Genomic DNA, 16,682 nt, shown 5'->3' with positions numbered 1-16,682 from the left:
GCGGACCTGTTCTTGCAGCAGCCCGGGGCTCCCGCTCGCCCCCGGGCATCGCAGCCCCTGCGCAGACAGCGGTTGCCACGGACCCCGGGCCCCTGGGGATGCGGTGCGTCCAGCGCAGGCCAACCGGGGAGGCTTGGAGCTGGCCCCGACGGGGGTTCGGGGCGCGGGTGCTAGCCGGGGTTTCCAGGTGAGCCGCCGGAAAACAACCGGTCGGCCCGGGCGGGGCGGGGCGAGGGCGGAGGGCACATTGCCTCATCCCGGGCATTTTACTGGAAACTAGACACATCCGGAGGCGGGGCGGGAGGCAGCCCAGGCGCCGCCTCACCGGGCGGAGCGCGGAGGAGGAGGAAGAGGTCAGTTCATTAAATAGCCCGGTCCCCTCCGGGCGCGCACGTACTAGTCGCTCTGCCCTAGCCAACCGCGTAGCCATCCGGTGGCGCAGGTGTCTGGGGACCCGGAGCGCCTAAGCCTGGGAGCATGATCGTGGACAAGCTGCTGGACGACAGCCGCGGCGGAGAGGGGCTGCTGGACGCGGCCGGCGACTGCGGCCTCATGACCAGCCCGCTCAACCTGGCTTACTTCTACGGCGCCTCGCCTCCTTCCGCCCCCGGCGCCGGCGACACCGGCTACCTGTCCGCCGTGCCCTCCGCGCCCGGCTCGCCCGGCTCCGACTCCTCCGATTTCTCCTCCACTTCCTCCGTGTCCTCCTGCGGGGCCGTGGAGTCCCGTCCCAGAGGTGGCGCCCGCGCTGAGCGCCCTCAAGGTACCCACCCGCGAGATTCCTTGCCCCTCTATTCGAGGTTCACACTTTGGGAGGATGGGGAGGGACTTCCCTCCACCCCCCCATAGTCGAGACGCTAAGCGGCCCCTGTGACTTCCTTAGCGGCGGGACAGACGAGAATAGTCATGAGTGACTAGATGCCTTGTCCTGATTCTGGCACGTTGTCCTTGCTTAGACCTCTGCGGAGTCCAGCGCCCAAGGGACCCTGAGGGCTCGCGCGCTGGCTTCCTGGAAAAGAACTTGAGAGCCTCGGATTCTCTTTTCTTCCATCTCACAACCCTTTCCCTTTTCACTTCATCCCCGACCTCCGAACTCAAGAACCTCTGAGAAATTACTACACTATTATGAGGTTTTTGGATCTGATGGCGAGCGATGTAGTTTCCTTCTTGTAACTTTTTCAGTGAGAAGCAGTGGCAGAGGATAAAGCGTTGGGAACTGGATTTTAAGCCACCCATATTCCTAATCTATTTGTAGGGATGAATCAAAGAAAACCCACTGTTTGGGACGTAGAGGATAGCCTGGTTCGGGAAAAGTGATTTAGTGTTCTGCGCTTAGTTTACGATGTTGGCGTTTCAGAGGCTTGCTCAGAATTCTGATTTTCTCTGTGTGCTTGAGAATGGAAAAGTTACATCTAGCGAAGCCCTTTCTTTAGCTGTGGGTTGTATGGTTTCCTTTCTTCACGAACCGAGTTGCATAATTTGGGGGGGATGCAGGAAACAGGATGCAGTTGTGGGTAGATTTAAACACCGCCTAAATTTTCTCAGTTGTTGGAGCTTCTCATCGCAATTATTTTAAAGAATGACCCCTTGCTGTTCCCTAACGCTGGCTACTCACAAGCTTTGGTTGTCTTTTATTTTTAAAAAGTTATTTTTGATTTAAAACACTGTGTCTTAAGCCACAGTGTTGCCCACAGCTACCTGAAAAGCGAGGTGTGCGTGCTTTGACAGCCCTTTCTGAAGTCCGTAGGCCCGTAAGCCCATGGACATCTGGCTGAACCTATCGATTGTTTCTAGTTCTTGGTTTACCACACAAGGCATGGGAGATTCCTGAAACTACGTTTTCTTCTCCCTATGACGTGGGCATGGAAGTTTTAACCCTTGTCACTCCAGAGGAGTGCTGCTAGATTCTGGCCATTGGGGTGTTTGTGGAAATTACTGAACTTGAATCGAAAGGCTATTTAATCATTTTATTTGCCCTCATCACTGTCTCTATGTCACATGTGTGGCACAAATAGCCAAATTATGCGTTGTTCTCTGTTTGTTTTCCTCTTCATCTTCCAAATATGTTCAATTCATGGACAAGAGCTTGTTACATAGTTGTGGCACTCAGTAAATTCTAAACTGCCTTCTGAAGTTCTAAGGTGAATAGGCCTGTTTCCGTTTTACTTAGAACGCCCATGTACGTAAGTGAGGGGGAAATCCTGTGTGTGTGTGGAAATGTGCTAAGTGAATTTAACAGAAATTAATTAAGGGAATACTAAGAAATCTTAAGTCCCTATTGCTGACTTAAAGTTCGCCTTGGTGCCTTGAGATCTTTAGAGGAAGTTAGGTGAATGGCATAAAGGTACTTTGTAATTTCTATATGAACATAAAAGACCTTGTTTTAAAAACTACAAATGCCTCATTCTGCTCCAAGGATTTCTCAAAGTCAAGACTAGTTATATATAAGTCTCCGATCTTGGCAAAAGCTCTGTTCCTATTTCATGAGTAAATAGTAGTGAGAGACAGAGAGGCTTTCTTTGTTGGGCCCAAGGATCCTCTGCCACATTTGATAGAGCTTTAATTCCTTAGGGTGCCAGGTTGGAGGATCAGTCAACACAGACCCACTTGAGAAGTACTCGATATAGATAATAGGAACCCATTGACCAAGGATGTTGGCAAGGCTTTGAGCATGGGAAAGGCTTTGCAATCTGCTGCTTGAGGGCTTTATCCACCAGGCTGCATCTGGGGGGGTTGGGGGGGAGCTGTCGGGATTCATGTCTGAAGAGATGTCATTGAGATTTGTCCTTTCCTTCTGAACAGTTGAGCCCCACATGGGGGTTGGCAGGCAGCAGAGAGGCCCCTTTCAAGGTGTTCGGGTGAAGAACTCAGTGAAGGAGCTCCTGCTACACATCCGAAGTAACAAACAGAAGGCTTCCGGCCAACCCGTGGATGAGTTTAAGGTGGCGGCGTCTGTTCTTTGTTTTGAGTGGGTGGGAGACTAGTCTGTGAAGGTTATTGTGGTTTTCTAACCTAAGTCCAGTTAAGTCCCTTGTGGTCTTTCATAGGTGACCAAGTTCCTAGAACAGGAGGTAGATATCTGTCTGAGTACGCGGGACTCCCTGCCCTTGGCTCAGTGCCAGGTGTGTCCGAGAAATTTAATGAGCCAACAAAAGAAAGCCGTTTGAGGACAATGGGATTCTGAGGGTTCAGTACACAGAGAACATTTTGATTAGAGAGGAATGAATCAGATGGTCTTACTTATTTTATCCTGACCAGGATTGAATAGACTAAAGTGAAAACAGAGAGGGGGGGGGGTGCTGGGAGGAGAGAGAGAGAGAGAGAGACAGAGAGAGAGACAGAGACAGAGACAGAGAGACAGAGAAAATATGAGAATGAGAATGGAGATAGCGTTCTGTCAGGATTTATTTCCCCAGAGGCTTATGGGGTTCTGTAGAGGGTAGGAGAGACAGATCTTCAACCGAGCGAGAAACTATATTGTATGTACTAAGCTGGAACCTTTCCCTTGCAGACACAGAGTGTGAACATTGAGCAGCTGACAGGTAAGAGCTCCATCTATTTTTTTTTTTTATAATCTTACCGGGTCCTTTTCGAGTGAAACGATTCCGTGGGGGATATAAATGGAATTTGTCAGGTTGGAATGATGACAGATCGCACCTTCTTTCTTTGGGAACAGACCTGAAGAGTGCAGTGTCTGCAGTGGGGAAAAGAAAGGGACCCGATTCTCTGTCCGATGGACCGGTTTGCAAGAGGCCATCTCTGTTGCCTTCTCACTTCGTGGTAAGCGTCTCCCTGTTTTCCTCTGAACACTCTGTGGAACTCATTCTGGGATATTGTTGCTATTGAAAAAAACAAAAAACAAAAAACCAAAAACATTTTTGCTCCCTGGGATAGAAGCCGGAGTCATGAACCTAGCACTGAGCCTAACCCCTAGCTTTTGGAGTTGTTTTAAAGGAAGTGCTTATGAGAGCTGCTTTTTCCTCTCCCTTTCCAGACATCACCGCAAACACCTACACCTGGGGAGAGCATGGAAGATGTTCGCCACAGCGAATCCAAGCTGGATAGCAGTGCTGCCCTGCTTCAGAATATTATAAACATCAAGAATGAGTGCAACCCAGTTTCACTAAACACTGTTCAGGTTAGCTGGATGAGCCCCACGGTTCCCCAGAACTCCCCAAGAGACCAGTGCCAGGATTTCCATGGAGGCCAGGCCTTCTCTCCACCTCAGAAATACCAACCGTTCCAAGTCAGTGGCTCACCACAGATGATGGACCAGGCGTCAATGTACCAGTATTCGCCACAAACACAGAACATGCAGCAGCTGCAGCAGCAGCCGCCGCTGCCACCACAGCAGCAACATCAACATCAACAGAATTATCCCCACCACCCACCTCTGCAGTTCAGTCCTTATTCCAGAATGTCCCAGTCTCCCAAGTATGATTCCAACCTCTTTGATGCTCAAGAGCCACAGTTCTGCACGGGCCAAAGTTTTGTGTCTTTACTGACTGGCCAAGGGGAACCTGAGTCTCTTGCTGTTCCCGTTCCGGCTCCCATCAGCTTTCCACCCCAAACTGAGACTCAGCTGCAGACCTTCAGCCTGATGCCAAGCAATGCCTGTGAGGCCGTCGTTGGGGTGCATGATGCGGGCTCCCACTCTTTGGGCACGTCCCTGTCACTCCAGAACATCATGGGAAGCCAGATGAACACCACCCAGCTAGGGAAGTCATTTTTTCAGTGGCAGGTAGAGCAGGAAGAAAGCAAATTGGCAAATATTCCCCAGGACCAGTTCCTCGCTAGGGATGGAGATGGTGACACGTGAGTATCTTTTTATTTCATGTCCTTTCACGCTTGAACCTTATTAGTTGGCTTGATGGTGATAATTCATATTTCAAGGAAGGCTGTTCCTTTTATCTTTTTCCCCCTCAAAAGAAATTACTTTTTGTTTTAAATTAAAAATATGTACTTTCCGTGAATAACCTGCTTTGAAGACTAATGTAGATTATATTTTTAGAGGAGAAACAGTTAGATCATGACTAGCCATCGATAAGGAGTGAACCAGTAGGCTAGATCCTATCCAGTACTAATTAATGTCTGTAGAGCTTTGGGTAAGTTACTTAAACTCTCCCTGCTTCTAGTTCTTGGCACATAAACAATAATGTTTTCAGGCATAGAATTTTTATCAGTATTAAAAAAAAAAAACAATAGGGCTGGGCAGTGGTGGCACAAGCCTTTAATTCCAGCACTTGGGAGGCAGAGGCGGGTGGATTTCTGAGTTCGAGACCAGCCTGGTCTACAGAGTGAGTTCCAGGACAGTCAGGGCTACACAGAGAAACCCTGTCTCGAAAAAAAAAAAAAAAGGTTTTTAAATGCTCAGCCTGGTGTTTAGCATTCTTATCCTTATTCCGTTTCAGTTCAGGTAGACTACCACCATGTCAGAAATGCCAAATTTCTCCTCTGTGTTGTTTCATTTTGAGTGTATCAATGTTTCATAAATAGGGTGAAGGAAATTTTTCTCTGATCAACCTAGTGAAGTCAGAAACAATTCATCTTTCTCTTGCCTCTTCACCAGGTTTCTCCATATTGCTGTTGCCCAAGGGAGGCGAGCGCTCTCCTATGTCCTTGCAAGAAAGATGAATGCTCTTCACATGCTGGACATTAAGGAGCACAATGGACAGGTGAGGGTGCTGCCTTGGCTAAGATAGAGTGCTGGAGTGAGTGGTAGCCAGTCTACAGTGCAGACTGTTTAAGAGCCTCAAATCAAGAGACTTCCGTTAATATTAACTTGGAGATATTGACTTTTTGCCACCATTAACCTTGAAGTTATTAATGCTTACTTTGTAGTTGTTTGGCCAAAGATTGTGTATAATTAAGCCGCACCCTAAGCTTATTTTAGTTTCCTCTTCTTGCTGTGTTTGGTTGCTTATTAACAGGGTTTATTTTCTTTCTGTGGACATTCCTCTCAGCCACAGTTTAGTTTCATATTCCTTGTTATGATAGGTTACAGGTTTTAAAAAAAACCATCTTCTCTCAATATGTCCACAGAGTGCCTTTCAAGTGGCGGTAGCTGCCAATCAGCACCTCATTGTGCAAGATCTGGTGAACCTTGGTGCCCAGGTGAACACCACGGATTGCTGGGGAAGGACACCTCTGCATGTCTGTGCGGAGAAGGGCCACTCCCAGGTGCTCCAGGTAAGAAAAGAGGCCAGAAAGCAGGCTTCCGTTATCAAAAGATGTGGGGCTTGGATATGAGCCGTTTCCCGTAGACTGCTTGTTAAAACAATAATGCTTTGAGTTGATTTATCCCTTAGCCCAATAGTAGATGCCTATTTGTCTACCCCACCTTTGGATAACAGGCGTGTATTTTAAAACCTTGCAGGCCATCCAGAAGGGAGCTGTGAGGAGCAATCAGTTTGTGGATCTTGAGGCAACGAACTATGATGGTAAGAGGCTGATACTTTATTGGCTAAAGCACTGCATGGAAAGTGGGGTGCATGAAATCTAAGAGCATTCAGTGTCCTAAGACAGAAAGAAAATAAAGCAAGTTGTTCTACAGGTAAAACCGCCTCAGTATATGCGGATTATCTTACTAGGTTTTATGGAGCCCAATATAAGTGAACCGAGGAAGCATCCTAAGGATAGTTACAGGGACCAGAAGACTTGGCGGGATGCCTGACTTGCTTTGTACCCTTTTTTCCTAGGCCTGACTCCCCTCCATTGCGCGGTCGTGGCTCACAATGCTGTGGTGCACGAACTGCAGAGGAATCGGCAGTCTCATTCACCCGAAGTGCAGGACCTCTTACTAAGGAATAAGAGCCTGGTGGACACCATTAAGTGTCTGATTCAGATGGGAGCCGCAGTGGAGGCAAAGGTAACTTCACAGTGGAAGGGCGTGGCGGAGGAAAGTGGGCGTGGCGGAGACCTGGCTTGCAAGCGCAGATTAACTCCTCCCCCCTCCCCCCACCCTCCCCACCCCAAGTTTTAAGTTGGTGGAGAGAGGGGCTTTATATGTGTAGTTCAGAAGCTAACCTTTGAAAAGATCTTTTCATCCGCTTTCTTGATTTCTTTTTAATCTGTGGGGTTATCCAAACAAACGGATCATTTAACTATGAAACGAGTTAATCTTTGTTTTTAATGAAGCTGGAAATCGATGGTACTTTGATTTCCGTTTTCATGACAGTGCTTTTTTGGAATGATTTCAGTTCTTTGTGCGATCTGGAATTTTTAAATTTTGATTTTTTTTTAAAAAATATTTTTATAATGAGATTTTTACGTGTTTTCTGTGCGCTTGTGTGTCCCTGTGGAAGTCAGAGGATCACCCGTGGAAGTTGGTTCTTCCCTTCCACTCTGAGTCCTGGCACTTAGCTCAGCTGTTTAGAATTGGTAGCATGCACCTTACCCCCTGAGCCATTTCTCTGGCCCTCTGTTAAACTGGAAAATATTCTTTCTAAATCTGGGGATTATTTATCAAGTATCTGCTGTGTCCTGAAACACCGTGTTAAATACTTTGGGGATTCAGATGCCCACGTGGGTCCCCATAGAGCCTGCTGCTGTCCTCTCCCACTATAGCACTACATGGTGGCTGCCAAGTCTGGCGACATAATACACCATCAGTGGACTTTGATATAAATAAGAAAGTAACACTTTATATTTCTACATTGTTAAGGGCTGCTCTGTGTATGAGTGGAATGTGACAAGAATCAAGTAGGAAAATTAGTTGGGAATACAAGAGGAATAGGAGAGCCCATGTACCCTGGGCTTTGGGGAGACTGAAGAAGGAAGCGTCTGAAGTTATCTCTAAAGCTGCTTTAGACTTTTGAGAGAGGAGGGCCAAAGCATATTGTCTAAAGCGGCTGTTCTCAACCTGTAGGTCACAACCCCTTTGGGGGTGAGGGGGGCGTCAAACCACCCTTTCTCAGGGGTTCCGTATCAGATATCCTGCATAACAGATATTTGCGTTATAATTCATAACATTAGCAAAATTGCAGTTATGAAGTAGCAAGGAAAGTAACTTTTGGTTAAGGGTCAGCCCACGGTGAGACTGTATGAAAGGGTCACCGCGTTAGGAAGGCTGGGGACCGCTGCTCTGAGGCGTGGCATCTGGAGTTTCAGTCTTCGCCTTTCTTGCCTTCCCAAGGATCGTAAGAGTGGCCGCACAGCCCTGCATTTGGCGGCGGAAGAAGCAAATCTGGAACTCATTCGCCTCTTTTTGGAGTTGCCCAGTTGCCTGTCTTTCGTGAATGCCAAGGTAATTTTCAGAACCTCAGTGCTGCCAGCGTCGGCGTGACCTTCCCACCTCCACGCCTTTGAGCTCCTTTCCTGGAATGGCCCTCTGCCTGACGCATGCGCGGTTCTGTCGCTTTGCTTTCAGGCGTACAATGGAAACACCGCCCTCCATGTTGCTGCCAGCCTGCAGTATCGGGTGACACAGTTGGACGCAGTCCGTCTGTTGATGAGGAAGGGAGCCGACCCCAGTACTCGGAACTTGGAGAATGAACAGCCCGTGCATTTGGTCCCCGATGGCCCCGTGGGAGAACAGGTGAGGGCCACTGGAGGGAGTGGAAGTTGCTTTAGGCCCTTGCAACTGAAATATAAAGAGGGAGGAAGTCGTTCAGGGCAAAGGCCAGCTGATGCTCTGCCGGTATACTTGTCAGTGTAGAATATTTGAAGTAGTTCAGGCACAAGTAAATAAATGCCTAGTGAATATCAGTTTTTATAAGTCTGTCTCCTAACTGATCCTCCATAAGAGATGGAAAAGAACCTACAATATTTAAAAAATTATCCTGTTCTTATTAAGTGTGGTTATATTTCATCATTGGGGGTTGAATAGTTACACGTGAGTAAGCTCTTCTCTGTAAGAACTTAATCTTTTAAGAAATTATTTTTGGCAAACATCTTTTTTTCCAGAGGGAATCATCGTGTTCGGCAGTATTGGATAGACAATTATATACGCTATTAATCATAAGTTAATTTACACAGGTTGGCGTTTTCTTTGATTCCAAGCTGTCATCAGAACCAAAATGGCCTAGTAACTTGCCCACGGAACTCTTAGGAAGTTTGTGGCAGTTTTCCCCGCATATCATTTAAAAGTTGCAAAACCTTTTTAGGCAGGTTTAACTTCGAGAATTAAACCTGTATTTAGAGAGGACAGGAAGCGTGATTAACTAGGAAATGGCAGTCTCAAGCTCAGTAGTGGCTGCTTCCTCGTGGTATGCTGTCACACACCCAGCCCTGAGGCTGGGGTATGAGGCTTGTCCTCATCCCTAAAGGTTCTTACAGTGCTGCCGTTCTTCCTTCTGTATTGTGTGTGCTGTCACAGAGAGGGGCTTCTCTTTTCCTTCCTCGGTAGGCGGTGGCCGTTGGACAGGTTTCCTTTCAGAAAGCAGCTCTCAGCAGCAGCCACCAAAATCTCTTCCTCTAATTGCTTCTAATCTCTCGTGGGCTGAAAGGCAGATACCACAATTTGTCTGATTGGAATACAAAAAGTCAGCCTCTAAATGAGTGTGGGGGCTTTCCTGAGACCAGTAGAGCTACACACAGTTGCTTGGACATTTGGATATCCTGGCCGCTGCTCTACCACGAGTTTGACTTGGCTGTGCTCCTAAGTTAGGGGTACTGTAGAGGGTTAATGAGAGGAGTGAAAATCTGGGAGACAGATACCGCTTGGAGCATTGGAAGTAAGTTCCACGATTCATTTCTCTTCCAGATCCGACGTATCCTGAAGGGGAAGTCCATTCAGCAGCGAGCACCACCATACTAGGTCCACTGGTGTGGAGCCTGGTTCAGCGACACTCACTGTCAGTTAGGCAGTCCTGATGTATCTGTACATAGACCATTTGCCCTGTATTGGCAAATGTAAGTTGTTTCTATGAAACAAACCCATTTAGTTCACTATTATATAGTGGATTATATTAAAAGAAAAGAAGACAGATATCTAATTTTCTTGGCAGATTTGCGTATTTCATACCCAGGTATCTGGGATCTATATATCTGAATTTGATCTTGAATGGTAAAATTGCCTTCAATAACCAGTAGCTTTCGGGTAGGAAAAAAAAGACTCATGGGAAAAGACTTGATTTGTGGCATAAAGCATTGCTCATGTAGAGATTGCCAGGTCCAGATTAGGTGGGCTTGAAACATGAGGTGAAAAATGAAAGCATTTGAAAGGGGACAGAAATTTGGATGTGAAGTTGACGTGCACTTTGCCGTCGTCGATGCTTCTTTGGTCAGATGCAGACCTGGCGGTTAATAATGCTCTCACTCTAGGTGAGGGAGGCCTCTCGATAGGATGTGATCTTTGAAGCTGTATATAATTCTTAGTTTTACCTTTTAAAATCTTGTACATATTTGATTTGAACCACGGACATTTGAAATGTGTAAATCAATCAAGTAGAAAAGAGCTAGTGAATTGTTAACTACTTTCAAGATTGTGTACCCACAAAGCAACTTTTACTGTGTAATCGTCCAGCTAGAGTTTTTCACAGATAAAGCAAATGGGGAAGTGGGTCCCAACGTTGCTGTGGTTGCAAGTGGGTTTCTCTTGCATTGGAAACAGACATGTTTGTAGGCATTTGCATATTCTTGAAGAGACTGTTTTATGAATCACCTCTTAGATTTATGTGATTTACCTAAGTTGTTGAAGTTTCTGTTTCTCCTTAAGAGAAATTCAAAATTCAACATTGAAGCATACTTTCTCGTTTTCTGTTGTCAGATAGTAATAATGTGCTGTGATGTTTATGCTTATTCATAAAGATGCTTTACTTTTTAGTGTAATGTTAGTTCTTTTAACATTATTTTGCTTAAATTTGATAATGCCCGACAAGAATATGTTTTGCTTTGATTTATACACTGATTCTTTGTGACAAATATGACCCATTAAAAAAATGCCTTTTAATAGACTAACTTACCTTTTGTAGCTAGGTACTCATGTTCTTTTTTAAAAGATGCCCTTTGGATTGGATTGGATTGATCATGTTTTTTAACTCAGCGTGTTTTATGAATGGAAGCTAAATACAGATATTTGGCATCTCTAAGGTGGAATGAGCCCACTCCATGCACTGATAAAACTCATGCATAGTTTTAAATGAACATTAATAAACTCATGTTGTCTTATGTGTTTTCTAGTGCCTTATTTGTGTGTAGTTTGAAGAATACTATTTTTTTTCCCACTACTAAAAATGGACTCTAGGGCCTTGTGTGTGCCAGGCAAACTCTTTAGCTGCTGAACTCTAGTTCCAGCCTAGAAAAGGTATTCACAACAAAGACAGAGTATTACAAACAAAACCTTTAAGTTTCTTACTTTTGGATTTGTGTGTGTGTGTGTGTGTTTGTTTTTGAGAACATTTCCTGAAATTATATGCCGTTTTTAACATCCAAAAATGGCTTGCTATATTCATGAGAAGTTTACGTTCCGAAAACACAACTGTTTTCGGAACAGTTAAACTGTTAAACTCAGAAGTTTATATAATAGGAAAGACGGGCAGGTCAGTGGACACAGCAAACAGTGTAGGCATTATCCGAGTCATCCTGAGAGGGAGGGATGCCAATCTCTGAACAGTACCAAGTAGTGTTTTCTCTTTCCCCACTATTACAATTGCTGTACCTGTATCCTGGTTCTTGAGAGTACCCAACGAAAGCCTTGAATTCTTGGAAAATGTACATGAGTGTATGCTGTATGTACAGGAATGACTATCCACATTGCCACCATCTTCTTGAGTTCAGCTATGGACAATTGTGATAAAAGATTGTCACAGCTGAGCTATTGACTATTAACCTTCCCTCAGAAGGAGGCAGTAGGAATGTCAGTGGACTCTCACCTGAATATCCAACCATTCCTCCTAATTAGTTGTATTTCTGCTCTAATTTCAGGGTCTTGGGAAGGGGCTAGTCTATTAGGCTGTGGAAGACTCTGGGGAAGAGGGTCTACCTGTGAGGCATGGACAATCCATACGGGGCATACATTTTTTTGGTGTGACTAATTTGGGTTCATCAATGCTCCTGTTGGTAACCCCCCTACTCAGTCTATATAAACCTGATTAATACACTTGTTGGATCTCCAGGGGGAACTTATATGGTGGTTGTCCCTTCCCAGAGTGAAAGTTTTTAGTCAGCATATGTGCAATGATGCATACAGTATCAGGCTTAGTAGCCCTAGAAGAACATGGCTCATAGGCCAAGGCTCTGTTTCACAGTTTTTCTTTTAGATAATGTCTTGCGCATCGATTGTAAATGTACCTGCTTGGATAGCCATCAGAGTAGGAACAGAACACACTACTGAACATGCCTACACAGTGGGTTCTCCTTAATGAACTTATGAGGGCTCCATAATTAGTGTTCTCAGCAATCCGTTCTTTCACAATCTAGTTAAATCTAGTGTTTAACAAAGGGGTGTGTGTGTGTGTGTGTTGCACATGCATAGGGGATAATATAAGGCGAAGATGTAAGAGGTGTGGTATGCAGCTGGGTGTAATAGTGCACATCTTTAATCTCAGCACCCAGGAAGCAAAGGTAGTTGGGTCTCTATTTGAGGCCAGCCTGGTCGACCCTATCTTGAAAATTCACAACCAACCAAGCAAAATAGAGGCATGCCATGTACTTTATTGGGTAGACTAGTTGAAGCACCGTTGTGAGAGATTCTAAAAAGGACTGTACATCTGGGAGGATTCAAGGATAGGGGATTTGGGCTAGATATGGAAGAGTTGATCCAGATGCTCAGAAAGGGAGGAGGAAAGTGGAAGAAATAGAAAACAGTGAGACCTGGGTGGTGATCTCTGTGCGGTTTGGTTAGAATCTAAGATAGTCAAGTGCTTGTACTTGTGTTCTACATGGGACTGGTAATAGTCTTATCACACTGAGAAAGATCCTCAGCCTTCCTAGGCGCTTAGCAGGGAGGAAGTACAGTGGTGGACTCCGCTGCAATGGTATGGAAGGCAGCCCCACAGAGGCCAAGACCGCATCCCATACTCGTTGCTTAGCGTGTGGCCAAATAGTAGGAGATTCATGAAACATTAGTTAAATGAGTGAACAAGTTCATGCTAGTTATGGTTAGAACCACTGGTTATTGGGGGAGGAAGTACTGTGAACAAGGGTTCACTATTAATGAATTAAAGTCTAATGTATTTAGCAATGTAATTTTACATCAGTCATAGGTAGGGATAAGGGGCCTTGTTGGGCTCTTAAAAATTATCCTGTGTATGTCCCTCTTTGCAAACAATATTAGTTTGGGTATAGACTACAGAGTCCCCACAAGTCACACACCAATGTTTCCAGCTTTGTTAGCCAAATTAGTAGCATTTAATGTCAGGAGTGGAAAAATTTCTAAAACTCTTCTAGCTTTTAGAAAATATCGACTTCTTTTTAAATTATGTACTCATTTTTATTTTATGTGCATTGATATTTTGTTTGTATGTGTGTCTGAGCACTGTTGTTTAACCTGCATGTGTGTCTGTGAGAAGATGTAAGATTCCCTGAAACTGGAGTTAAGGACAGTCGTAAGCTGCCATGTGGGTGCTGGGAATTGAACCCAGGTCTTCTGGAAGAGCAGTTAGTGCTCTTAACCATCTCTCCAGTCCCCTCGCCCCCCCCCCCCCATATCAACTTATACATAACATCAAAGTTTCTGATAGCATCAGTTACTCTATTCTTGAATAGAGTATAATTATTTGCAGCTTCTTTATATTGAAAGTGGCCTCGGGGAGAAATCAACTTCAAAGTTCTGAGGTCAGTGTATAAAGTTTGAGCTTATTTAGACCAGTATCAGACACACAGTTGATAGATATCTCATGGTTTTTAATTGAACCTTGTGTGGCTTTTCAATACATTCCCCGTCCCTGCTTGACACAGTGTATACCTTAAAGTGTATTTTATCTTTGACATAGAGCTCATGCTCTGATCCAGATCTATTTCTCTTCATTCACCATGCACAAATCCAGTTTCAGGGTTCTTCTTAAAGGTCACACTGTACAAGGGAAGTATTTCCAGGAAGGTTGTAGATTCCTCTCATATATATATGTATGTGTGTATATATATATATATATATATATATATATATATATATATATGCCAATAGAGTTGGAGCATGAGAATAGCCCAGTGGTTGTAAAAAAAGAGGTTTAATTTTTAATTTTACAAGAAATAAGTTATCATTAGTTATATTTGTTTTCTGTTTCACGTATGAATAAATCTGCTGTTTTTCATGTTGGATCACAGTATCTAAAGTTGCTCATGGGGGAAGCAATATGGTCATAAGATTAAACACTAGTTCTCTACTCGAAGCATTTGACTTTGTAAAGATAACAGCAAGGTGGGAGCTCGAAGGAGGTTGCAGATGTTGGAATGTGAAGCATTAGGCAGCTGGTCCTGAGTCCACATGGCTCACACTCTAGTTGATACAGGCTGCTCTCCTTGAGTGACAGCCTTCTGGCTATTGTTCTGCAAATCAAGTCTTCATCAGCTTTGGGAGCGGTTTAGATGGATCAAGCATGTGTTTCCTGTTAGAACAACAGATTAGCCATAAGTGGGTTTGACAGGAGAGATGCATGCCAATTGGGAAATAATACTAGATTCCTTAGCTTAACAGATTCAAGGCTCAAGTTTGACAGCTTTGTTTTTAATCAGCTCATTATCTGTCAGTCCTCTTGGCCTGCCTTCCATTTGCTGCCAATGCCTCTCCTATAGAGCTTGAGTGCCAAGAGCTTGCATCAGTGTGGAACCTCAGGGCTGGTCTCCACCAGTGCCCATGACTTTTTCTCTTTTGGCACTCATTCATTACTGAAGACCATGTTCATGGAGAACAGACTTTCACAACTGGGTTATTTTTTTTTTTTTTAATCTTTCTATCTGGAATTTAAAAAAAAAAAGATAAACATCTGAACTTGACTTAGCAACAACTTCAAATAAAATGCAATATACTATACTATATATATCTTGGTTTAAAGGGAAACAGACCTCTTCAGGGACCCACTAACTGATTTTTTTTTTTTTATAGATCCAATAAAGCTGTTTATTAAGACAGATTGCTTTTCAGTCTCTTTAAATTTTATGGGTAACTGTTGGTTTTTTCATGTGATATAGTAAAGATCTATACAGAGAAATTTAAGTATGCATACTATTTCTTTTCCTATATATTCTAGCCCCACAGAGAATAAAATGTAGCATGTTAAATACAAGGGGTTTAAACAGTTGACAAGTTTATCTTTTATGGCATCTTCTATTTCCCAAGAGGTATCAATAGGTAGTTTTATTTTTCTTTTAACCAAAGTTCTATAGAATCTACTACAAAAGGCACATTATCTGTTGAATTAATTTTTGTTTCTATTTTTTGCTTGTCATTACTGCATGCCAAGGCTTTTGCATGTTTTCTAGATTGCTACAATAATTTTTTTGTTTGTCTTTTTTGTATGTGAGATGAGTATGAGTAAATGTGGTGTGTGTGTGTGTGTTTGTAGTGTATACATGGTTGACATTTTCCTTGATTGCTTTTCAGTTTATCCATACAAACAAGAGTTTCCTCTGGCTGTAGTAGAAAGAGGATGCCAGAGTGATTTTAAGTCTGAGAAGGATTCAACCCTCAATTAGTGGCTTGGAGGATAAAGGAAACGGCATGTGCCATGGAACACAGTAGTTCCTTTAAATCCAGAGAGCAACTAGGCTCTCAAATCTTTTACACACAAGGGAACAAACTCTTTCAATAACTGAATAATCTCAAAAGCCAATCCTCCTCCACAGCCCAGGTAACACTGGTTGAGTTTCACATTAACATTCCAGGCAGATAATGAAGCCAAGCCCATCCAGAATTCTGGCCTGCTCAACTTCAGGTTAAACACAATCGGCTTTTTAAGCTGCTAAATTTGGAAGAATGGCACTCAAAAGAAAAACAGACACCACAAACAGGTAATACAGTGTTCGAGCTTGTAGTACAAGTTTGTGCACTCCTGTTATCCTAAGACTCTGAATCAGCAAGAGAGATTTCCCAATAAGTGGACTCATCGTACAGGCTTTGTTTATGATTCCTACTGTTATCCATCAGTTCCCCATGGCAGGCAGAAATCAAAAGAAAGGGAGGTCTCGGTATTGCCATTGTTTCTAACACCAAGTGTGTAAGCACTTCTTTGAGCAGAGGAAGGTAATAGGACAGCATATGTGACTACCAGTACTGTCAGCCGACTGGTCCTACTCTGACCATTCACGAGCGTTATCAGGAAGGGGCAGGTAGAGAGCAGACATTAACCTCGCCAGCAGCTGTGATGTCAGATGGTGTGACCTGCTTATGAAATAAATACAGATACACACCTCAGAAACTGGTCTTAAAAAAGATGGTTACTCAGAGTTCTTAGAAAGTTGAGAACTGCAGTTACAGCCTTCTTGCCACCTAAAATCAGAACCAATGCGCATCTCCCCAGGTATGAATATGCAAGGCAAATGGCTAGACATTCATGTGGAGTACCTGGGTGTAATTCATAAAGAACATATTTCTAATAGAATTTACTTCTGAATGATTCATCATAGACTCACCATGAAGATAAGGCTTCCAGTTTAAAGGGATGAATGTCCTTTAAAAATCAACTTTTTTTAAATAAAAAATTTGGAGGGGAATTCAAACATAAGGACTGTAGTTACATAATTTAATCTCTTGCTCTATCCTTTGATATTCAATTCCATGTCTCCCTCTCAAATTCATGACCATG

The 16,682-nt window shown here is 43.9% G+C and overlaps 1 protein-coding gene across 3 annotated transcripts in view; it reads left to right on the top strand.

The window, feature by feature from the left end:
* Positions 1 to 307: 307 nt before the first annotated feature.
* Positions 308 to 16,682, top strand: part of Nfkbiz (NFKB inhibitor zeta) — a 40,984-nt gene continuing 24,609 nt past the window's right edge. For 2 of the 3 annotated variants that reach the window (XM_085832046.1, XM_085832047.1), the window contains exons 1-11: positions 308 to 763; positions 2,803 to 2,942; positions 3,512 to 3,542; positions 3,677 to 3,780; positions 3,995 to 4,815; positions 5,570 to 5,675; positions 6,043 to 6,189; positions 6,377 to 6,440; positions 6,699 to 6,868; positions 8,135 to 8,245; positions 8,369 to 8,536. In XM_085832046.1, the coding sequence (XP_085688172.1) occupies positions 478 to 763; positions 2,803 to 2,942; positions 3,512 to 3,542; positions 3,677 to 3,780; positions 3,995 to 4,815; positions 5,570 to 5,675; positions 6,043 to 6,189; positions 6,377 to 6,440; positions 6,699 to 6,868; positions 8,135 to 8,245; positions 8,369 to 8,536 (2,148 nt within the window). In that variant the 5' untranslated portion in view covers positions 308 to 477. Of the gene's footprint in view, positions 764 to 2,802; positions 2,943 to 3,511; positions 3,543 to 3,676; positions 3,781 to 3,994; positions 4,816 to 5,569; positions 5,676 to 6,042; positions 6,190 to 6,376; positions 6,441 to 6,698; positions 6,869 to 8,134; positions 8,246 to 8,368; positions 8,537 to 9,703; positions 11,116 to 16,682 lie in introns of those variants that run through there. The other variant, XM_021185147.3, reaches the window with a different exon arrangement.

Source organism: Mus caroli, unplaced genomic scaffold (genome assembly GCF_978045245.1).
Source record: "Mus caroli unplaced genomic scaffold, Mus_caroli_1 scaffold_17, whole genome shotgun sequence".
NCBI lineage: Eukaryota > Metazoa > Chordata > Mammalia > Rodentia > Muridae > Mus > Mus caroli.
Note: the sequence above shows the minus strand (reverse complement) of the source record. Positions and strands in the feature narration are given on the sequence as shown.